Raw genomic sequence first — 25,209 nt, forward strand, 5'->3', positions numbered from 1 at the left:
GGTTAAATAATGAAATCATTTCTCAAGAGGATTATGGTGCTTTTCCTTTCCAGTAGTAATGAGAAACTGCATGTGTCAATGGAGTATTTGTATAGTAGCATGAGGCACTCAGAGAGGTCTGGTGCGAGCTCTGAGAGTCCAGTCAAAGCCTCCTGAAGGGTGAATTCTGAAATGATCTGAAGGAACCATAGCAGAACAGTAGCAGAGAATACTGAGACTGAAACTGTACGACCAGCAGTACCACACTTGCCTGTTAGGCTGTTATGTTTCTCTTTGAAGGGAAAACCTGCTCCTCTTGTGTTAGATTAAAATATAATAAAAATAAAACAAAACTCCACCGAAAGCCTTAGGAAAAAAACCCTTAACAAAAAAATCACCCTTGCTTCACAAGAGAGTGATTCACACACATGAGTTTAGGGAAATGTAGCATTAAAAATATTTTATTAGTTATTGGAAGAAATGCTTACCTGGTTTGATTAGATTTGAATAAACTGCAAATAAACTGTTAAATTTTTACTGTAAATTAAAACTGTATCTTTTGATTAAATACAATTTGAAGAGCAGGCTTTCCCAATAAAATACTGATATCTAGGGAAAGTCATACATATCCTCATACATACTAAGATATAAACTTAATAATTTTAACTATTCAATGTTAACATCACAAAGCAAACAAGTAGGTATACAAGTTTGTGGTGCTGCTGCTATCAGTTGTGTAATTATTACGTATTCATGTCAGTAACTATTATTACCAAAAAAGTGTTACATTGCCAGTATAGGAGACATGTTTGTTAATACTTACTTCATCTATCCTATTCATTACCATTAGTCATACAGTTAGAAACAAAAAGCATAGTTTCCAAAGTTTACAAGAACTATTAGGAGGTGGTTATTTGTGTATTTATTTACAATGAGTAAATTACAATGCTTGCTAGTATGCTTGTATCTAATGTTTCTTGTTTGAACATTATCAGCATTTTAGTCTGATTTTTAACCTCATGCCCCTTGGGGATGCCACTGTAAATGGGAGGTTGATGCATGAGACCATATTTCACTCCAAATAAAATGCACAAAGAATGTGCTTGCTCTACAGCCAAACTTTGAATGAGCAAAGCATGAGAAGGTTAAGGATCTGTATCTCTGAGCTGTTAGACGGTGATCAAATGTTCTCTGGGCAAATATTTTTTTAGCCTTGTATTTGATTTCTAACCTAATTAAGCTTCGTTTTTCTGACATACATTCTTGACTCATGTTCTGTATGTTTTCTTCTGTGTGCGTGTGAGATGCAGAACAAAGTCGGATACCATTTTTATATTATCCAGAATAAGATGTATTTTTGTTTTCAAAATCAGATGTAAGAAGTTGAGGAGAGGTTCTAAAGGGAAAGAAACCAAAATGAAACAAACCAACAAACAAAAACTAGGACAAAATTAAGTATTTATTTTCAATAATAGTGTGTCAGTAAACAAGGCTGAAGATTTTACAATTTGAAGAACTTGCAGTTTATTTCCACTTCAGAAAAAAAAGAAAGGTATGTGAAAGATATTTAATGAGAGTTGGTACAGATGTGGTGTAAGTAGGGGTGGCATGGACCATACCTGCAATGCTGTAAAAGCATAATGGGAGCAGTGTAAACCTTCTATACCACCTGGTGTTAATGGGTACTAGAAAGGAGTTTAAAAGATTCCTGTACACTTGCCTGATATTGCCCTTGGTTTCACAGCAAAGCCTTAATATCAGCTCTTTTCAGGCATAGATATGTATTTTCTCAAAAGAGAGATGATCTGAAAATAATTGATATGATAAATAAGGTATAAACAATAATACCCAAGAAGTAAATTAGGCCAGGAAAGAAGGCAAAAAAAGAGTTAGAAGAGCTAGTGTATCTTTTTTGTCTAGGTCAGCATACTCCACATTTTAAAAGTATGCTTTTGTTTTTAACAGCATCATTACATTATTTGAAATAAAAAAAAAAAAGAAAAGGAGCAGAACATGTGTGTTTTGTTTTTGTAGTATATGAATGTGTTAGAACTATGCAGAGCTACCTGTAGGGCAAATTTTTTGTCTGTGTATGAACAAAAGAAATGCTCCTTTCCTAATTCAAAAAGTTGCTCATCACTGGGGGACTCTCAGGCCTCCTCACATAATTGTCTTAGTGTACTACCTGCTGTGCTCAATATTGAGTGAAAATGGAAGCTAGACCCCGCACCATCCTATTTCACAATTCTTCTTTTATTTAAATAATTCCAGTCGGTTTGGGGGACGCCAGACCTTTATAAATTAACAGCAGGGAAATACCAAAGGTGTCAGATTGCATATTTATCATCTTTCTCGTGTAATACTTAAATATGTATTAAGAAGTGACTGACATAAATTAGGCAGATTTCAGAAGCCACAGGCCGTGGCTTGTAGAGGACCCCCTTCTGCTTGACATTTCATCCTTGTCAAAGATCAAATTATTTTAATTTAGGCTGCAAATTATAAGAAATGAAGACTTCTTTGTGGGAATTCCCTGTGGTAATCTGACTTTTGTTGTTACTGCTGCTTGTCAGTGTGCAAAAGATATAATATGCATGCAAATAAGGTTAAAAAATATGTACTATCTAATTATCCAGCCAGTACATTCCACTTGAAGACAGTGGGAGGCCTGACACACAGTATGTGTTTGATTCATTGAGGCCTGCAGGGTATTTACACAAGATTACTTTTAATTATGAAATTAATATCTGTTTATCTAGAATGTATAGCAGTAAGTGAGCATACACATGAGCAGAATTTTTAGCAAAATAAATCATCTTAGTATTTAATACATATAAAATACTGGGGAAAACCACAAATTTGCTTCCAAAAATGACAGTGAAAAGCTAGGCCTTCATTCTTGTAAGAAAAGTGTTATTAAAAAGTTGCACTTTCAATTATAGTAGTTGCCACAACTGCCAATTCACTTTCAGATATGCCTTTTGACTTTAAATTTTCTCCTGTATGAATATAATCCACAGGTTTAAAATTTGATTGTTGAAGAGCAAATATGAAATGGAAATCTTAGTGTTGAAATTGTTCTCTGGCCAGATTTATGCTCTTCTTAGAAGAATTAAGATGTGTGTACATTATAATACAGTTCTTTTTTATGATCTCAGAAAGTTTCAGGATAAACAATTATTCACAGCTATTCTTGCGTTGTACTTGGCTTTTCTTCTTCAAAGCTGCGATAAAGTTTTAGGCAGAGAGGAAGAAGTGCCAGTGACCCACAGAGCAGCAAGCTGCAAGATGTCAGTGGACTACTACTGAGGCATGCTTAATTATTTTTCCAGTTTTCTCCCTGATTATTGTGTGTTGGAATTGCAAAATAATACCCTTAATAAATTGGAAATGGATGACTGGATCCTCTACAAGCCTGCAGAACATGGGAGGAGTAGGATGAAATGTTTTAAAAATATGCTGCTCTACACTGTGGTCCATATGACTTGCGAGGATATTGCTACACTCTGTCTGTGTTGTGAGGAATGAAACTAATCCATCTGTAGCCAGGGTGCCAGTACATGAATCCTGGGCAACTCTGGCTGGTTCATTGAACTAACGAGTAGAACTGGGTGCTTTGCTTACCACCTTCAGGTTCCACTGTAGTAACATGAAGTTGTGGTTTATTTTCTCCTGTGGAGGTTCTTCAGTATTTTGCTACATTTTATATGAGTTAAAAACTTCTTAATGTCGGTAGGGAGGAGGACTTGGCTTGAGTGAAGGCTCGGTGTATGCTATCAAGCTAGGTTCATCTCATCCACTGTATCTCAGGTGAACTGTATTTGCAAATGTTTGTGTTCAACCACCTGAGAAAATTCTGCAGTTTATTGCTGGGCAGGCTGATATATTAAGATCCCAGAAGCATTCTCCAGAAGTGAAAAATATGGATATAAGATACAATTGGAAGCCAGATTTAGCATAGAAATGTACTTGTATAAAATGTCTTCATGTCCAGGTTTGCTATAGGAAGCATGAGAAACACACACCAGTGACACAAGATGGGTATAATTCCATCACTGAAGGAACTATCCCATAGGCTAAGATTACTTCCATGTGTCCAGTAAGTCTTGGAAAGGTTTTAGGTCACTGATGCCTCTTCTTTAGCTCCACATGCTATGTTTTCCCTTAGCAGTGATGCATATTTCAGAGGACTGGTTGGTGAAGGTTCTGGTGTAAGAATTGCTGCAGCTGCCTCAGGAATTGTTGTACGCATTTCTGCTGATTTTAGTTGTTGCTGGGAGCCACTAGTCAGCCATAGCCCTATGCTGATATGCTTGTTGTGCCTTTGGATTGAAATGAATACTGTGTGCTGTTCTGTGCTCCTGGGGCTTGCTTAGCCCCTTTTCCATAAGTCTGTGTGTTCTCTGCCTGCAGGGGCTTTGTATTCCATCTGTTGTGGAAGGGACTCAGTTGCAAGAGTTACAAGTATCACTGCAAAATCATAAGGCAGAAAATTGTGGAAAAGGCAACAAAAACTCCAGTTTATTGGTAAATTTTGGCAGCATAAATGTTTTTCTGCTACTATCTGTAGTGAAGCTAGAAATATATTTCACTTGGGTCAGTGAATAGGTATCAGATAACACGACAATACCAAATGGTCCCGCACTTAGGCAATCAAAAGCTGAATAGCAATCTTATTTTACCTTCTGATTGATGATCTGTTCTTATCTCATATCTCCTTTTCAGATACAAGTATATCTCTTAGGTGTAAACATTGAATAAACTATTAGCAGCGTTAAGAATGATAAATTGCTGAAGAAAAATATCTGAGAAAAAGAACATTAAGATTTTTCTTTCTTACTGCTTTCTCTCTTTTTTTCTTTTTTTCCTTTTTTTTTCCTTCCTTTCTAATCAGTGTGATGGAATTCAGCTGGACTTAATCAATATCTCTCTGGAAGGAATTGCCATTCTAAACATCCCAAGCATGCATGGTGGATCGAATCTTTGGGGAGAGACAAAGAAAAGACGTAGCCACCGTCGGACAGAAAAGAAGAGGTCAGATAAAAGAACCACCGTTATAGATGCCAAGGAATTGAAGTTTGTGTGCCAAGGTAAGCTTACAGATTGATATAGGCTATCTGGCTCCATAATGTCAACTTGGTTATATAAATGACCTTGTCAAGGAAAAGGACAGACAGTTCTTAGATATTTCCTTTCCTGTGCATTTAGCTTTTCTGGTGGGAAACACTGCCAGAAGGGCAGAAAGAAAGATGTACTGCCAATTGCAGTCTCTATACTTGCAAACCTGCCTCAGATATTACCTGTAAAGCAGACTAATCACACCCTGTGGCACTGCTGGCTACTGGGACATTCGGTCTAGAAGTAGTTGGAGATTTTGGAGTTGGACGGTGCTTTCTGAGCATTTATAATGTTTCTTAATGTCAGTGTGCATAAAACTTGGGGATAGTTGTGCCCTCATTCTAACAAGCTTTGGCCAGAGGTGAGGGAAATCACCTCAGAGTAAAAAGACCAAGCTATCTGTAGATTTTGTGCTACTATGTTGTAATGCTGTATGAATCCTTGAATACATATGCTGTAGGTGGCTTGCACAGGCATGACAATTTTTTTCAGGGTTCATATACTTTCCTGGTGATTAGATGCACTTACTCAATAAATTTTATTATTAAACATAACTCTTGACAAAACTAGTAATAAATAACAATTGCTGTTCTTCTCTGAGAATCTGAATAGTATGCATTGTAACACTTGACTGCACATCACAAGCCCGAGTGATTATAAGCCATCATTCTCTTCTCACCAAAGGAATGAACAGTTTGGGGTTTGTTTGTTATTTTCTAGTTATCCTACAAAAAGGATTATCTTTTGCTTCAGAGTATCTTCTTGCTTCTCCTCATTATTCAGACTTTATAAAGATCATGACTTAACTGTCTTATGCTGTTGGGATCCATTCCCTAGTTTTGAATATCCTATTTTTACGTTTCATCAGCAGTAATTTTTAAGTCCCTAGTTATAACATTGTTCATTATTATGTGTTTTAATTTTAATTCAGCTAAATTATCTGGATGACAAAAGTTTAGGAATAAAGTAGTTTTTTATGGCTTAGAGGCTGCAATAAGAACTAGCATTCAATTTCTGTGAGCTCTAGCAATTTTACTTATGTTCTCAGTATCTCAGTGTGACTTACCAATACACTCTGTCAGCCAAAGCCTCACCAGGCACAAAGCTTCTGCATATGCTACAATTCTGTCTTATGCCCTGATGTTCAAGAGATGGATGCTGAAGGTAAAGGGCTCACCAATATTTTCCTTTTGTTTTGCTCTTGAACACAGGGAGACAGGACATTTGTCCTGTTGATAGTAGTGAAACAGACATTATAATTTCTTTCATTATTGAAATTTTGTGCGTCTATGATACATATTTAACAGTGATTTCAATCTTCTGACTATAATTGATGTATTAAAAGGGCATTGCAACACTCATTTTCCATTTTCCCGGACAGGATAAAATAAAATTACAATAAAAGTATTAAAGACTGAACAGAATTTCCCATGTTATCTGTCAAAGTGTTCATAATGCAGACATTAAGCACCTTAGTTTAGAAAAACTGTTCTCGTTACTTACTTTTTAATCACTTTCTATGCCCTGTGGATGGAAGTAGCTTCATCCAAAGGCAATTTTAAAGCAGAGGTTGACTTCTCAATATCCAAAACTAGATCACCTCTCAGATCACTGAGTACATGGATAGTATGATTGTTTGCATCTTCACTACCATTCCAGTGCTGAGCAGTATCCTTCTTGGATTTCAGAGTGGCCCATATTTATTTTGTTCCAGTTTGCAACACTGAGAGGTCTTGAGCATGCAAAGTGGATTCCTTTTAAAGGTGTGGGGTGTGTGGGGGTGGGAGCTATATGCTCTACTGCAAGTGCTTGTTTAGCCCATAAAACCAGGTTAAAACAACTCAAAATAAAACTCAAGAATGAAGGTAGTGAAAACTCAAAAATGAAGGTGAACATTTCAGAATCAATTGATTAGCTTAATGGGCCCACTCCTATCTTATACTGCAAAGAACAGTCTCTTAATTCTACTAGTTAAGACAGATTCTTAGGCTGAATGTACTTCTTCAACTCAGAATTAATGATTATTGCTGAATAATGGAATTCAATCAATTTTATGTGTACGCTCCTCAAACAGTTTTGATAAATCTGAATCTACTCACTGGGGAAATAACTGACTCTCACTTGAAAACATTACGATTTTTTCACTAGCTGATTATTTTCTTAGGCACTATGTATTTTTGGCACATTGTACTTTTTAGTTTGAAGAAAACATTTTGCAAGCTATTAATACCTTCTGCAGAGGTGGGTATTGCTGTCTTGAGAACCATGATAAATACATACCTGCTTGTTAACTAATGTTTATTAACTTATTCTGAATAAACATCCTTGTAGTTATTTTTATGTTTAAATAAAGCATCTAATCACTTGACAACTAAGCACTGCACTTCCTAGGAGAGAGCAATCAATCCTCATGTTTTCCTATGGATACATATATATATGTGTGTGTGTATATGTATTTATATCAGATTTTGGTGTTGAATTTTGTTTGGTTTTTACAAATCTAATGTTTTTGTATGGGATTTCTGAATAGCATGCACATTTACTTTTAGACTTTTGCAATTGCAGTACAACTGTGGCTTTTTCAGCTGTGCATGAATTTGTATTCTTGTCTCTGCTTTTCTGGTTTTACAACTTGACCATATATAGATGAATTGAAGGTTAGGACTCTGAGGTCTTAGGTGGGGTACTTGCATGGATGACTGGAAGCTGTCTCCTTGCTCTGGGTAGTTTGTTGCCCTGGAGCACGTTGAGCAGTCCCAAGGAGAACTTCTCAAACTACCCAAGAAACCTCTATGAGGTCCTGCTGCTGTCTTCACACGCTCTCGTGTGCAAGCCGTGTACATGCAACGTGATCATCACTGCAGGAAAAAGGGTCAAATTTCTGCCATATCTTTTTTCTCTCTTTGGTATATGCACAATGCAGGGAAGGTATTTTTCTCTGAGCCCACTCCCCTCTTTCTTTTCTTTCCTGTTTAGCATGTCCACCTGTTGATGTAAAAAGGCTTGTCTTTTCTTTGCCCTTCCCATTATCCTCCTCTGCACACATAATAGCCAGACCACAATTTGCACTTTAACTAATCAAATGGATGTCTGCTTAGAACACAATCTGATTATGTGCATGTTGTCTGAAAAACAATGTATTGAAATTGAGTGGTTTAGAATGTGCACTATTTAAAAACATTCCCTGCTTATCTTATTAGGGGTTTGTGCATGTATGCTAAAAAAAAAACATTCAGCAGTCATAGCATATATGTGCCTGTGTATTGCATTTCTGTCTAACTAATAACATTTTAATATAAAACATGTATGAAAATGTATTTGTCTGATTAGCTTATAACTAATTGGAAAAAAACAAACATATTTAGCTGTAGCATACTAAGTACTATCATAAAAAAGTACTACAGGTTTCATTTCAGCTCCTGTGCAGAAGTAGAGAGGGTCTTTCATCACATTTTATTAGAGTAAAAATCATGTGAGTTTTATGATTTAATTTCATTTTAATTTCTAATTTATCAATACAATTTCTATTGTAAAATGTCAATGCTTTTGGAAAAAAATACAACTACAGGTATATGTGACAGTTTGTGAAAGTAGATGATTTGGTGTTTTGACATTATGAATCTCACACTTGCAATGTTTCCAGTTGTTGTTTTATTTAAAATCTTCTAGTATGTACATCTTTATGATATATCTATCCACAGGACATTTACAGATTTTAAATGTTACTGTGAACTACCCATTATTTAGATAGGACTTCTTTTTGGATATTCACAGATATCGATACATGCCAAAAGTCAGTAGTTTGAAAAGATTAACATACTGCATAGAAACAAAACTATGAGTTGAGAAACATAAATGCAAATAAGTGCACTACTTGGTTGCAAATTGCATCTAAAACAAGTCAAATTGTGACAACATGTCTTACATGAAAAATATATACCCCTTATGTCAAGTCTTAAACAGTTTTCTTCCTCACAGAAATTCTAAATAAAATTTTAAAACTTTTGTGACAAAAAGGAGGTTTGAGGTTTTTTTGAATCTCTCCAGTAAACTTTTTGCTGAATGAAGTTTCCCTTGGGGTGGAAGTTGTTATGCTTTGATTTCATTGTTGAAGTTCAGTTAGAGCCCTATTCTGAAATGGGATCTCTTTTAAAGACTCTTCAGATTTAATGGCAGAAATATATATAACTTGTTTTTGCATGAGTGGTTTCACTCACCTCATTGGACTAATGGTTGAGGACAATATGTATGATGAAACCTTTAGACTATAAACATTTCAGTGAAATACTTTTTCCGTATTTATTTTGTACATCACCAGGCACACTGATACTTAACCAAGTCCTTACCAAGTTGATCTGTGCACCTTGTTAAGAGCTACAGGGAGCTGTCACTCCACTGAATATTAGATGAATTCAAGACAATGTGCATTCATACTGCAGCACCTAGGCATAAACCAAGCTTACCAATATGATTCAATAACTCTGTGTGGAAATCTCTTTTAATAACTGCATTATGACTTTCTGAATGGAAATGCAGAAGCTTTGGAAATGGAATAATGTGTATGCAGGCACTTCACTGCAGTTAAAAGCAGTTCAAGACATGCAGAGTGTGTGAAGGCCTTAAAACGCTTCAAAATATCCATAAATATTAAGAGAATAGAAAATGCCTTTCTAGGTGTCAAATTCCACTCTACAGGGAGAGAGAAGCTTCCCTATAGATAGGGGATTCCTCACATGTTCCCTAAACAGCTTATAACTTCGTGAGCTAGCTGTCTAATTTAATTTATGGAGGTCTTTCATAACCTGTACTCTGGCTGGGTGACCTTTCCTTGCTGAAAAGTAGAAACTGTGCACTATATACTCAGTCTGTGTAATATATACACTAGATATGCGCAGGGTATATTCATTATTGGCAGACTTTGGGCTATTTTTGCCGTGGTAAGGCATGTATAATGAAGTCGCTATAATAATATTTTTATTAAATGTTATTGATGATGTCATGGCTACATAAGGTAATAGCCTTTATTTAGTATCTTGTTTAGACAGTGTTTTGCAACATAGACATTAACACCTTACCACAGGAAAAAAAAAGCTAATTAGAGCTATTTCATAGCTAGTCTGTGTTAAGATATTAAACTTTAAACATTAGTCTAAGCATTAGCAAAAAAAAATCAATTTATTCAAACAGTATTTCTTTTTCTTGTCCATGCATGTTCCACATCTATTCTGAAACTTAACTAAAGGGAACATATTTCTGTGTCAAAATTTTGTTAGTATTTTGGGGTGTATGTTGTTTACAGTAAATGAAATAATTGTGGGGGCTATTAAAGTTAGTGTGGCATTAACTTCAGTGTGTAAAAAATCAACCCTATAGCCAGTAGATAGAGTCACCTCAGGGAAAGGTTGTTTATCCTGCATTCAAGTAAGTGTCTAAGGTAGGCAGAATAAAATGCTCACTGGAGGTGACTGTCTTTCCAGTTAAGTAGGAACCTAAGGAATAGGTTGGGTTGGACACCTTCCTTCCTGCAAGCTGGATGGCGAGATGAATTTCTGTATGGTCTGCTTGTGGTGACAGTTCATCAAATACTTGAACAGTGATGTGTTTCCACTAAGAAGTAGCATCTTATCTCTGGAGGCAATGTTTTGCAGAGGAGGTGGGAGGGAAAGGGAGAAGGGAAAAAATGTAAAAACCAAAGGATGTAAGGCACAAACATCACTGTTTTCCCGTAGTAACTAATTTCTTCATGGTAGAGCTGTAATTTTCCTAACTTAAAACTTGGATTTTGGCTGACTGAGGGAAATGTTGTTATTCAAATGTTTTTGTTTCATATTAGCTAATGAAGATTGTGTGGCCTTGGCTTCTTATTTTTGCTTCATGCTCATATTTACTGGAATGACATATTCAGATATCAAAAAGGGCTAAATGGCATTTTGTCCTAACTGTTCAGTTAAATTGTGCATAGCACCATTAGTTTGTAAGATCTGTTCAAACATTTACCAAACTGTTAAGGATAGTACAGTTTTCCTAATATGAAAATGTGGGCTGGAATGTCATGATTTTATTATGCTATTTAAAATGCCTTTTCCTGTTTTCTCTTCCACCCCCACTAACCCCTATGTCCCAACCCCCAGCAGTAAAGTTTTGGGGGGCCATTGTCTTTCTCTCTCTTTGCTTTAGAAGAGGCTGTGTTCAATCCATGCTTTACTCATACAAGTAGTTCCATCAGTGTGCAGGATGGAGCCCATAATTCATAACACAGGTTTAATCTTTCAGAAATATATATATATACAATGCCTTTTGGCTGTGAAACACTGAGTTTATTGTTATTAGAAATTAATAGGACCTTAAAAAATGGCTTGATAGTCTGTTTTGGTTTTATATTTATCAAGCATGTATATATGTTTCTGTGCAATATAGATCATAGTAGAAAAACAATTTCCTTTTATTTACAAGGCACTTGAGATTGTCATTGTATTATACTTTTTGGTGCACAGAATGTTCATTTTCTTTGAAACGTTGTTCATTGAAAGAGGATAATTATGGTGTATTTCACAGTCTGCCAGAAGGAAAATGTATCTTTGAAAAGTTTCATTTCCCTTAAGTTGCTCATTTTCTATAGGAAGACAGAGCTATTAAGTAACATACCCATGACAAAGATTGATTAAAATGGCATAAAGGACTATCTTATCTCTAAGTACAGGGCTTTACATGTATAACTCCTGTGACATTAAATGCAGTAGGTGAAATTAGCTATTGTATAAAAAAAATCACAGTAAATTGGTTCCTACAGAGAAAAAGGTGAGGGTGGGAGGGATGGCATGTTAAGTAGCAACAAGAAGTAGGAAGTTACTTATTGTTTCAGGATACACCTATTATGTGGCAAACAAATAATCACACCAAGTTCTCTGGTATCAGCATTACTAGATTATTCTGCTGGGGCTCACTTTGGCTGCTCGGGTGGAAACATCACCTTGCTGATGTGCATTCTCATATTGGGCCAGCTGCTTAGAACAGCTCAGGCTCCTCTGCAGCACTCAAGGTGAATTTAGCCTGGGTCTGGCCGACCTGGAACAAGGGACGTGCCCTAATGTGGCACAGAGCTCAGCACAGGTGTCTGCAGAAGGCTCAGATGACCTGTTCCACAGTATTCCCAGTGCTTAACTTGGCTTTGCTGGGAGCCCTTCCTAAGCCTTGCACCTCATTAACCTGGGTAAATGAACACTTACCTGTATGACAGCCATTAGTTAAGACATAAATGATAAGGGATATGAATGCAATATCCAGATATTTTGTTGGAGGTTTTTTCCCTTATCTGTTGCAGACTTAGTAATGCATACCATTTTTGTTTTAGCAAACCTGATCAGCTTTTTATAGTTGTTTCCATTTCTGATACTGAAGGCAATAGTTATCCTGCTATTTATCTCTGGAAAGACTTGGCTGTCATTTGAAAATATACCTTGCAGGATGTGAAGCTCTGTAACTATCTCATTTGTACATGACAGGAGAAGTATAAGTTTGCTTTTCCTGAACTCTTTCTCTGTTGATCTTGCTCTGACTGTACTTTTGCTACTGTGTTTCAACCGGCCTCTCCAGCTTAGTGGCATAACAGCAGATATAGCAGATGAGCAGTGTTATTTAAAAGTAGCATGTCATGCCTCAAATACAGATATTTGTATTAGAGCATTAGCACAAAGCATAACTCCTTTTGCTCCTTTTGAGTGTAATTCCACTGAAATGACTGCATTTATGCGAATGAAAATAAAGTACCATAGCTAAGGGCAGAATTTCACTTTTTTTTTTTTCTTTAATATTAGAATGAGGCTGGAAATAATTAGCAAGTCTCAGATTAAAGCTACAGCTACTAATATGACTGCATGTGTAGGTATTTTTTAAAAAGATGATAGGTTTAAATGACCTTTTGAGGTTTGTAATAGTGTAAATATGTGCCTTTTTCTCAAATTCACCAATAATTCCATAGAAACAAGTGAATCAGTCTTAAAATCCTCATTGACTACATCTTCTACATTGTATATTGATTTGTGTATACATACTCTTTTTTTTAATTATCATTCTTATTGGGGCTTAATTTTTATTTTCTCATGCTGTATACTGGCATGAATAACAATTATTGCAGAAGTGAAATGGAACCCCAGAAAGTAGCCCCATCTTAGTTATAAAATAACAATATTCTATTATGATACTATGATACAGAGTTTTTCTTTAATTAACAAAGTGAAAACATCTCTTACCATCTCAGCATATGAATTTCATATCTGTTTTAAAATTTATGTGTTTCTTGTTTCTCTAGTTTTTCAGGTATAAATCATCTGTAAATGTTAGTTTTCTTCTGAAAGCTTACAAAAAGTCAGCAATTAACAAACTACAACAGGTGTTTCCTTTCTTGGGGGAAGGAATGGATATGATTATTGTGATTTAGATTCCTGTGTGAGTTAAGGAATTGGTCTGTTATTATAAAACATTGCAAGGACATGGAAAATGTTTAAAATTAAGTAGAAAGGTTCCGTGAATTTAAGACTGACACAGGCTTAACCCCTTCAGGCTCTCTTTACATGTGATTGATCCTTGCATAGTTGCATTTATGCCTTAGTTTAACAGTAAGAAATTTTTGATGCCAAAGATATGTTTTTATATTGTGACCTTGGTATGAAAAGCTTCAATAACCATTTTGCAGTATTCAATTTGTGTAATGGCAGACAAGCATTCCCTAGGAATACCGATAGCATATTACTCAGATTGTTTGCTCATTTAACCCTGCCCCAGGTGCCGGAATCTTTAGATTAAAGATACAGAAATAAAAATAGAATAGCCTAGCAGATCATTTGTGGCTGCTGTAACACATAATCATATCCTCTGATCCATTCTAGTTTTCTATTACTTGCTAATAGAAAATTTCAAGTTCCTTGAGTGTCTGGAAAAGGTGTCAGATTGACAGCAATTTAATTTTGAGTAACAACAGGAGAGACAGCTTCAGTTAATGCACACATTAGTATTACTGATAAAAATATATGTAAAATATTCTAAACATGTTGATGATATTAAGAACCTGGTAAGACCTCAGGTTCTGTGTATATACCTTTGCATTGCTTACTAGAGGTAGAAGTAGAATTTACAAGAGGAAATTAGTGTTTAGAGTGTAATAAGACAGAAATGGGAGATTCCGTTTGTTGCATTAAAAAGACTGAATCTTTTCTCTTAGTGGTGGGGTTTTCTCCTTCACTCTGCAAAGGCTTGTATTAACCAAAGAAGTCAAATACAAGTAGCTATAAATATATATTGGAGTCATGCAAGTATTTTACTAGTGCAAGGAGATGGGGCTTTGGGTGGGGTTTTCCATACTTGCTGTTAAAATCAATTTAAAGATTTCTTCTTTCTGCTTCTTTTTCCATTTGTTTTCTTGTAACTGTATTCATCTACCAAATATGTTATTAGCAGAATGCTGTATAGGAAAAGCACCAACAAAAAGAGCTGTTTGATAGTGGCATTGTTTCAGTCACATAGTGTAAAGACCAAGTGTGAATCTGGTGATTCTGTGCACTTGTGCTGATGATAGTAAAGTTAGAGGAGAGGAGGTTTGGTCAAACGATGTCATCTCTGTGACCTGCACAATTTTTTACCTGCTGCCTTTAAATCATAACCTCCCTCCTGACACTGTTGAGCATTGCCAGTGAACCACCAGGTTGTTTATGACACCGCATTGTAAAATAGTTTGTGTTGGAAAGAATGAGCTGCCCAACAAATTAATGGCATTGTGAGGTGCTGCCTGCTGGGGTGAAAATAAATTGTAAGAAAATATGGGGAGACAGGTAATGGGCACTAGCCATGCTGCACAACACTTCTCAAACTGCTGCTGAGTGTGTGCCAATAGATATGGCAATAACTGTCAACAAGATTTACACTACTTTCACATTTACACAGTGAGAGTAGAAAGGTTGAAAGAGTTCTATAATTTTATTTAAAGTTTAGCGCCAACTATTTCTGGACCTACTATTTCCAGGCGACAGGGTTACAAACACACTGCTTATCTTTCATATGTGTCAGTGGGAGGGTTTTATTACCATCAAAAGTCCTTGAAATCTGACATCAGAAAAATAGCAGTGAAGCAGAGGTATATACTTAATTGCAAATTCCAAGTAGGTACAAATTTCACCACTTACTGTATATGTTGTGATTTCTGATAGCACTAAATTGTGCTACCTATCTATAGCCCCAGTGGGTGGCTCCTGCAGGTAATACATTTTCTGGCTGTGCATCTTTCCCTGATATTGAGAAGGCACAGCTTAAAGTCCCCGTGTTGGCTTTGTTTTCCCCTTGGCATTGCATTCCAAGCTGTAGAAATCTGCATGAGGCTAATTGAACAATTTTAAAGACCCACTGTGCAGGGCTCAGGCATTGTCCCATCATCCTCCTTCAGCATTCAGACACATCTTTGCACTTAGAATAACTTTCAATAGTCGTTAGCACTGTAGAAATAGTAAAATTACAGGCTTGAGCTGAATTTTCTTACTCTGGTTTGCACATCCTCAGTGGAACTTGTAAATACTTTCTATGTGTGTTGCTATATAATGAAAACTCTGGATACTAGTTAAATAACTTCATTTTACCAGAAAGGCTGGTTTATGGTTTTCAGGGGATTCAGCTGCCAACCAGTAAGAAACCTTTATTCAAAATATGGACTAGAGCAGTGATGCATTTGCAAGAGATTACAGATGATATTTGTGTATCTTTTTTGTTTTTCTTTCTTGTGTGTCTGTTATAGTCAGGAAAAAAAAGTGATATCCTTACAAAAACCCCAGTAAATTCAGAATCCAGTAAATAATCTGAGGCTGACCAAACCATTCCTTGTATTACTTTATATCAACTGTATGAACAAATTGGCAGTTAGTGATTATTATTTATTTTTTCTGTGGTAACACCCAAAGGTCTTGGACACTAGGTGCTTTATAAACACAGATCAAATGGACTTTTCCTGCTTGAAGAATCAGAGGCCCAAAGATAATTTAGGTTGGAAGAGACCTCCAAAGGTCATCTAGACCAACCCTCTCTGCTCAAAGCAGGTCTAATTGGATGAGGTTGCTCAGGGGCTTGTCTAGACCTTGCACTCTAAAAACTCTAAGAATTTATGATCTAAAGTTCATTTGCTAAAATCTAAGGGCTTGGTTGCTGAATGCAAGGTTAAGAAGTGCAATTTTATACTGTATGTATGTGGCAGTCAGTATGTAATTAGCTTTATTTTCATCTGTCTTATTCACTCAGTCACAGGCTTAGCTGACCCTGTAGTCCTGTCCTAGAGGCTCCTAGTTCAGTTTTAGAAATAAGAGTTCTGTACTGGGGACTTACTTTTTGGAAAGGGCCTCAGAATAGCCACCCATGGGCAAAATCAGCACTGTCAAGTGAAAACACAGAGGAACTTTCACCCCTACTGGAAAAGAGTACAGTGGAATTGATCTTCTCATTACTTTTTCTGATGAACATTCCCTGCCTGTTCCTCTGAAGTTTGTAAATGATGCTTTGTGGCTGCTTCAGGTGGAGTCCCAGTATGTTCATCTCTTCTTTACAGACCTGCTTAACCCCTTGATGGTCAACAAGGAGGCAAATGTTAAATTGTAAATTCGTGTTGACAATAAAATGAAGCCAATAGTACTTAGTTCCTAGTATCTGACCCCCCCTCCCCCATTTACCTGGACTTTAGATATAGCTGGGGATGTAATTTTCCTTCTAAAGTATTTAGTTTCTCCTTACTGACCTCCTACTTCATGATTCATTTGATTTCAACTCTATTTTCTTTATTTTCTTATGAAAAATTAGTTGAAACTTTAGGACCTCTGGATCCCAAATGGCTCACAGACCTATAGAAATAATGGCTAAAACCTTTCTAGAGTGCAAGTGGCCTCATATTTATATGACCTTCTACAGATAGTAAAACATTTCTCATAGGTGGCCATTTTCTCTAGGCTGTGTGGAAAAAAATTATTCATGACTCAAGTTTTTATATTTATTCTGTTAAAAATATTCTTTGCCAGCTTGGGGATGTTTAGAACCATTACCTAAGAACAGATAAAATGGATGATTAAGTCTTCAGAGCTTGAAAAAGTTATGCTAGTAAGAAACAATCAGCAATTTTTGTTGTAACATCGGAAATAATATTAAGATGTAGACACCTTGAGAATTACTGAGCAAGACGTAATCAGAAGACATTTAAAACATCAGAAAATAATTGCTGTATAATTAATTGGGGTGATGGAGTTGATTAATCTAGCTCTGTCTGAAACAATTTATTAAACTATCATTTTCTACAGGTAAAAATCTTTATGGTTAGTCTCATATATACATGACAATGCTTTTCAGCTATAAAATTGCCAAAATATACAGGGATGGTTATTTAGATATCCATTCATGAGGAGATACATGTTTACTTTTTAATATTTTTGGCTTATGGAGCCTTTTCTATAGTGAGACACAAAGATATACTTCAAATATCACTGTGATGATGTCACTCTGTTTATTTTTAGATACGTCCAGGTTTGTAAAACTTTGTCTGATGAGCACCAAGTTCTAACTGGGTGTAAGTGCTAACAAAGTAAGACAGCATATTCTTCAATTACTTTGCAATAACCTGTATTTTAAAGTAAGTGTCAGACCAGTATTAACATAAAAAGCAAAGAAAAATTTCTGCATTACAGACATCTGTTGGAGGGAAGAAATCATGATATGTGCCTGTAATAGATATGTTTTTCAATTTTCCAATGTATTAATTTCCTGCTTATATTGTACCAAAAGAATTGTTCGAATATAAAGAATGAAGAGGTCACTTTGTTCAGATCTCTATGAAATAATTTCTCCTTCTTGAAAGAAATAACACTGAACATAAATTGTAACATTGCTTGTTGTGATAAAAATTTTAAAACATATGTATTTAGAGTATTCAAAATTAAGATAATCTGCTAATTTTTGTGTTGAGTGGTGGTGCCTACTAAAGCATTTCATTCTGTTGTAATAGGATTGTCTCAGAGTTATGATTTCGGTATATATGAAAAAGTCAATTTAATAAAAACAAACAAGCAAAAAAGATTGTGGTACAGCATATGAAAATGCCAGATTTTTTATCCCAGCTAGATAAATTGTTATATTTTTTCATTTTATTTGCCTCATACTTAAAATTATCCCTGTGGAAAAGAGAGAATGCAAATGGATGACTGACAAGGCTTTCTCACCTAGACATCCCTCTTTGGCCATGCTGTATCTCCTTGGGAAAGGAGTCTAAAGCAGCTTCTATTGACCCTCTGTTTTGAGCTGCTGAGGCTGGTTGCCAAGATCTGTGTGATGAACAGAATGTCTCTTTTCAGACATTTTCCTGCTACCTCAGACGTATTCTGTCTGAGTATGAACATTTGACATCATCTACCTAACTGCATTGGTACAGTTACAATTTTTTTATCACTTTTTACTCATGAGTTCATGAAGTATTGTCTGCTTTGCTAAATTATTTTAACATGTTGTTTCCTGTATTCTACATTGAATTATGAAGTAGCCATATACCAGAAAATTCATGGTAATATGTTTTCAGTACCAGAAAAGACACGGATGACAAGGACTTTGGCCATATTTATCTAGGTAAGGTTTCATTTTATTTTGTATGGTAGAGGTTTTGTGGGTGAGATGGCAATTTGTTGTTTGAATGATTAAAGGTAATATAAAAATTCACTTTCACATTACTTTGATTCAGCCAGAGTCAAAAGATATCACCAGTATAAAATTATTACTGTATTTATGATTTTTTTGTCTTTTTGTAGATCACATTTCTGAGTATGACTCTTTTTATTAGTGAACAGATAGAAGAAGAGCTGTTTTATAAAACTAATGAGGAAACTAGTATGCTGAATGGTATATTATCTCTTTAAAACTTGCTCCAAAACTGTGTTAAGACTACCTCTACCAATTTGGTAATGTCTGTTTATTGCTTTAGCATTCAGAAGTTATTTCTTTACAGGCTAATTAGAAGATTTTATAAAATCTATTTTGAATATCTTGAAAAATGTGTCGAATAGTATGTCTTATCAAAATCCAAAAAAAAAAAAACCCCAAATTGTCAGACATTTCTTGAGGGTAATATCGAGGTTTGGGGTGGCTTTGCGAGACAGGTAGTTAAAGAAAATTTCTCTTGGCAGTTGGATCATGGGAAAAGATGTGTTCTGCTGGGGAAATGAAAGGACTGTGTTAAAACAAAAGCTAATAGGAGAGAAGATGGCCTTTTAGCTTTAAAAGTGGAGGAACTACTTGCAAGAACATGAAAGAGAGAGTGACATTGTGACCAGTGAATTCAAAAATCACTAGATTCCTTTCATTGTACATGCATTAAATATCTTTTGGTCTAGGCCACATGTTTGATTTTCCTTTTTTTTTTTTTTAAGGGATTTGGGGCTCTTGTTAACATATGTTCCATCATTATAGGAATCTGACAGATCTATGAAGTTTATGACAAGTCTTGCCAATCTGAGCAGCTAGATAATTGACAAAATGTTGCTAGATAATTGAAAAAGAAAAATCCATTTAACTAACATATATTACTTGTACAGCATGGTAGATGACACTGTTACATTTCTAGCAACAAAAAATGGCAGAGGATGTGAAGTGGCATACCTGAGTTATTTTGGCAGGGAAGTCAGATCAGTGTGTCTTTCTTCCCCTTAGTAGAAAATGGTTCATACTGTATGTTGAGACCCCAGAAAGGCATTACTTACAGCCTAGACATTGTTCTTGTGATGATTTTCCATGATGATAGTGCTGCAGTAGGATTTATGCTGTAAAGTATGGGTGTTTACAGTGGCTCTGTTTTCAATGTAATCTTGAAGGCTGCCCTAATCTGAAAAGTTAATTAACCCAGTAAACAAAGTAAATCTCTTAATTCAGTGTTATGAAGCATATGGGTGTTTGTTGTGCATCAGCTGAACATTTCCCAAGTATTTAGTAAACACCTGTGCAATCACAGGATACTTACTAATGACTATAGTGGCCTATCCTTATGTGTCTAACAACTTTTGAATGTAAACCTTGCTTCCCAGCAGTCTTTATTAATGCAGTCTTCTTAGTAATGTAGAAATTGTGGACTAAACCAACTGCATCTAGAGATCACCCAACTTCTTATGGCAGTGGTTACTTTTTCTCTTCTTTGACTTCCCTGACCTCCCACAGCAGCTGTTCTTACAGTGATTATCATCCAGTTCAGCGTGCTGCTGTAAAACAAGCTTGCTTTTTAAAAACAAACAAATTAATTTAGTATATAGTCTCATTTTAAATGAATAGATTTAAAATTTGGAGAGAAAGTTAAGAAAAAGAAGTTAAAGCAATTGTTTACTTTAATATTATATTTGTATATCCCCATTTCACCCACCCATAAGACAATACTTTCTAATTGGCACGAATTCAGCACACTCAGAATTGGTACATGAATAGAGAACTGCATAGCTAATAGTTTCATTTAGAGGACCACACACAGTTGCTGCACATGCGAGGAAAAAAAGCTGACAGATGTCCACATCCCCTGGCTCTAAGAATAATAATAACCCTTCAACCTAACAGGCTGTGAGCAGGAAAGGCTCCCAGAGCACTGTCACCTTTTCCCCTCACTGAGAACCATGTACATTCCTGCAACTTCTATCTCTGTATTAGGAAAAATCACGTAAGAAGTTATGTATCTGAATGGCATATAACAAATCCCCTTATGAGAGGAGATTAATTTGTGGTTCTTTGTTATAAAAAATAGCAGCGCTTTCCCCTACAATAATAAAACTTTGCAAGCCACCTCAGACTTCTGCAAGGAAGAATAAAAAACATGAGAATTCTTTCACACCATAAGGAAGAATGATGTGATGGTTCAGTAGTATCTGGAATTTAGTAAAGTACTTGCTGTCCCACTTCCCTGCTTCACAGAAAGCCTAATTTATTTTGCCCCACATGTAGTCTACATGAAGTTTTCAAGGTCTTTTGAAAAGCTTGGGTTTTGATTAGGAGAGTCTACTTTTTTTGGCTCTTTCAGTCACAGAAAATTATGTGATGTAAACTTGAAGATTTAAAAAACAGAAAAAAATTATGTTCATTTGAAAAAGAACAATCTTGTGGATATGGGATATTACACATAGGTTCCAGCTGCCTGAGACTAGCGGCACTATCAATTTTTGCCACCCATTACAAGGAAGAATAGCAAAAGCAGAGTTTAGGGATTTATAAGAGAGACAATACATTATTTACTTCTAAAATTTCATAAACTCAAGTTAGAAATACCATTGTCATTTGAAAGTTAGGAACGTCTAAAAACCGTATGCTTTCACCTGAGGTGTTCCTTCAATTTTTCCCTGACATACTGAGTAGGTTTTGAAATATGCGTCACTGCTTGAGATACTCAGGAAGAAATGTTTGTATAGGAAGAGTCATGGTCTTTTAATTACAGACTCTGTTTACACTAATATCACAGCCATCAGCAACTGCATCCATGCAGTGTCAGCAGTAATTAGCACTGAATATATAGGCCTCTACTCAGGAAGAATTGCTGAATGTATGATTTAACAGCACTGGAAGTGTTCCTACATTATCCCACACAATAGCATTTTTAGTATAAACTACAAATGTCTAAAAAGGATTTGCTGTTTAAGTATAGATCCCAGCTTACTCTGCACTAACCTCCCCAAGATAAGACCAGAGTAAATGGAAGACATTAGGTGAAAAAACATGAACAGTATAATGCAGGAGCAAATCTCATTTGACATGAAAATTTTGGTCCCAGTCCCATTGCCTTTCATGCAGTTATTAGTGTAGCTATGCTTGTTAAGAAGACAGTCCAGTGTTAAGGCACTGATAAAAGAGTGCTTCAGTGGACTCACTTCTGACTTGCAGTGCAGCCTCAGTTAATGTAATGGAGGCTTAAATCCTCTAGGTTTCAGACTATTGCAAATTGAGTATCACAAGTTACTTGGACTAACTTACTTACACAGATTTATGGAAGCCTATTCTTCAAAAGTGTATTTTTCCCCTTCAGTGCTAAACACATCTCTGGAACTTTTGTTTGCTAGGTCACTGGTATTCACATCTGAGTTTCTTCTTAAACCAAATTCCTTCTTCTTAATAGCATGCAGAACATAGTCCCAAAGCCACAGGGAGGGTAAATTCATTTTTATTTTATTTTTAAATAATGGAGCCTTTATGCATTCTGAAATGAAAGTCTGCCTTCAATTGGAGGTTTCTCCTCTTCCCTCAGTCACAGGGTTTTGGGTGCAGAAAGCTCACTGAAAGATGGGTGAAAATTGTAAATAATTTAGAAAAAATACCATACATTCTAGAATCTCCTGCTCCTTGCTGAATTTGTTTTGGCATGCAGAGACACTAATGCACCTGTGGAGAGAATGTTCTCTGTAATGGATGACATCTGGTTTGAAGACAAAAGTGGAATGTCAGTAGACATTGTTAAGGGAATGACAGTGGTAAGAGCCAATCCTGCTGGTAACTGCAAAGAGGTCTCTGAACAACTGTTTGAAAACGCACACAGCTTCCTCAGAAAACTCAGCATAAAATATCTGCAAACTGCTTACAGAAAATGCTTTAAAAAAACCCCAACCTGCTTTTTGGATTTTTTTTTTTTTTTTTTTGTTAGAAAGATATTCCCAAAGTTTCTAAGATGTTTTAGAAGCAGTCTTAAAACAGACTTTTCTTTCCCATAGTGTGTAGAACAACAGTACAGCTGTTTATATGGGCAAAATTCTGCTGTATGTATTATATCTTCTTTAGACAAGCATAAGAATAAACTTCCTTGAGATTTTTAATACGTTTTGAAATTATCTTCTGTTCTAAATTTAATTTAGCCATAATAACTTTAAACAATTGTTCAGCCATTTGTAGTCTTCTTAATTTCTTGGATTACTGACTACTTTATGATTAAAAACTGCACAGTCCACTTAAATTTAGTTTGTTGATGAACTTTGAATCAAGTTCATGATCAAGATACATCTGAGAATTTGATCCAAAATTAGGATGCAATTTCAGGTTAATGCTTAACTCTTACAAAAATTTTTCAATTTCTTAACTGTGAGTTTCTCAGAAGTTATCCCCTCTTTGCACAGAAATAGATCCTAATGTTTTAAGATGGAGTATTCGCTGTATATTTATACTTAAATGTGTATGAATCAAAATATTAAATAAATGACTGAGGAAATAGAAAGTAAATAGATTTATCTCTGCTTCTAAAGATCCTCTGTAAAAGCAATAGCTCCTAATTTGCACTGATGGTATGACTTATTACTGCATGCCTTATTATTAGAAATAAATCCAAACCTCATTTATTTCCATTCATTTTTATAGGAAATGCCATGTAGCTCTTTTAGAAAGCAAGTAGAAAATACCTAGACTTCTTTGTTATATGTGATTTACAGTTCTTTCCTACCACCTGTCTTCAAGAGCAAGCAAAGGTCTCTTCCTAATTACTCTTCATATTCTGAGTAAGACCTAGGTAGATAGAGACACCCCCCACCCCCCCCCCCCCAAATAAAAAATGTAAAAGTGGAAACTAAAGAAGGCAAGTAGATTGTTGTTAATTGTGCAGTTGTTTATGTCTTGCAAATCTTGACCTAGAAATTAGTTCTGCTGTTCATCACATTTACCTTTCAGCAGTGGCTGCACCATAGCTGTCTGTCTAACCAGGGCATGGTTCCTTTTGTGCTCTGAGGTAGGTATTTGAAGTAGATCAGATGAATCAGATTGTAGTCATGTCTGTTATTCAGACTCAGTCATGGTCATGAATAACTGAAGCTAATTATTCACAGGAGTATTGCCTTCAGGAATATTTGCTAAGGTGTAGTTGATGAAAAAAAGATGTCCCAATAGCCCACTCACCAATGCAACTGTGACAGGACAGTCTAAAAGGGGCATAAGGTAAACCTGAAGGCCTTTTCTGTGGTAATCCTTCTTCCTACTGCCTAATGGTTTCCTTAATGTGTCAATATTTCATTTACATTCTTGTGGCCATGCTCTGACAGGAATGCCAATAAAGCCTCCAGATGCTAAAATCGTTGAGTTATTTCTGTGTGTGGGAGTCAATATGATGCAAGCCAGGTGAGAGACTTGGTTGAATCAGGCCATGACAGATGCAGAGTTTTCCAGCAGCTGTCCCAGAAATTTCTGCCCTCACAGCTGTACCTGCCCCTACACTGGAGGCTGCACAAGGAGCAGGTGGGGAGTGAAGCAGCATTAGCTGGGATAGTCAGACCGAGGTGGAGCATGAGCTCACACCTTCGCTCTTTTGGGGATCAATATGCTGCAGAGCTCCTTGGTAATGGCTAAGAGGTTTTGATGGCTCTGTTTTTAAAGATGTGTTTCTCCTACAGAAAGATCAAGAGATTCTCTTCTGTTTCCAAAAGCAGGAAATCTCTGTGATCCTTCGTAAAGATTTTTTTTTTTTTTTTTGTAACAGAAAAAGGCAACTATCTCCAAGGTATATCTAGTCGAGGTCACTGGAATTTTTGTTCCTACAGGTATGGATATATAGATGTAGCAATGCTAATATGATTTAGGAAAAGAAATGTATTTTAGGCCCAATTGTGATAATGAGAAAAGCATTATGTGAAGGTGCGAGTGAACATGAGTTTCTTCCTCTCTTGTCTACATCAGTGTCAATGTATAATTTGTCCAAAATAGCTTGTGAAATATTTAAAAAGATAAAACTCAATATACCTGTGAAGCATTCCACATTCCAAATGAGTTCAAGTAGAAATAACATTAAATAAGTGACTATTTTTTCAGTAGAGGTATGTTTTTCAATATGATAAATAGCAGGAAAAGAAAATATTTGGAAGGTTATTTGTCTGCATCTGGAAGTCTAGACTCACTTCTTCAAGAGGCCATAAGCCCTCAAATGTTTGGAGTAGGGGAAACTAAGAGGTTGCATTTGAGTGCTAACAAATTGAAACATTCTACAGCATTCATTGTTTTGTCCTATTATTAAGTGAAAAAGTGTAAAACGTAATAAGCAGCTACATAAGGCAATCCTACATGAAATTATTTATGCTATTCATAACCTTTTTAGCAACAGCCAGATTTCCAACACAGTGA

The 25,209-nt window shown here is 35.9% G+C and overlaps 1 protein-coding gene across 1 annotated transcript in view; it reads left to right on the forward strand.

The window, feature by feature from the left end:
* DGKB (diacylglycerol kinase beta) overlaps positions 1–25,209 on the forward strand; it is a 330,606-nt gene that overhangs the window by 251,117 nt on the left and 54,280 nt on the right. Inside the window, exon 22 of the mRNA XM_041418276.1 lies at positions 4,874–5,069. Within this exon, the coding sequence (XP_041274210.1) occupies positions 4,874–5,069 (196 nt within the window). The remainder of the gene's footprint in view (positions 1–4,873; positions 5,070–25,209) is intronic.

The sequence above is a fragment of the Onychostruthus taczanowskii genome, unplaced genomic scaffold, assembly GCF_017590055.1.
Source record: "Onychostruthus taczanowskii isolate IOZ18803 unplaced genomic scaffold, ASM1759005v1 scaffold59, whole genome shotgun sequence".
Lineage (NCBI taxonomy): Eukaryota > Metazoa > Chordata > Aves > Passeriformes > Passeridae > Onychostruthus > Onychostruthus taczanowskii.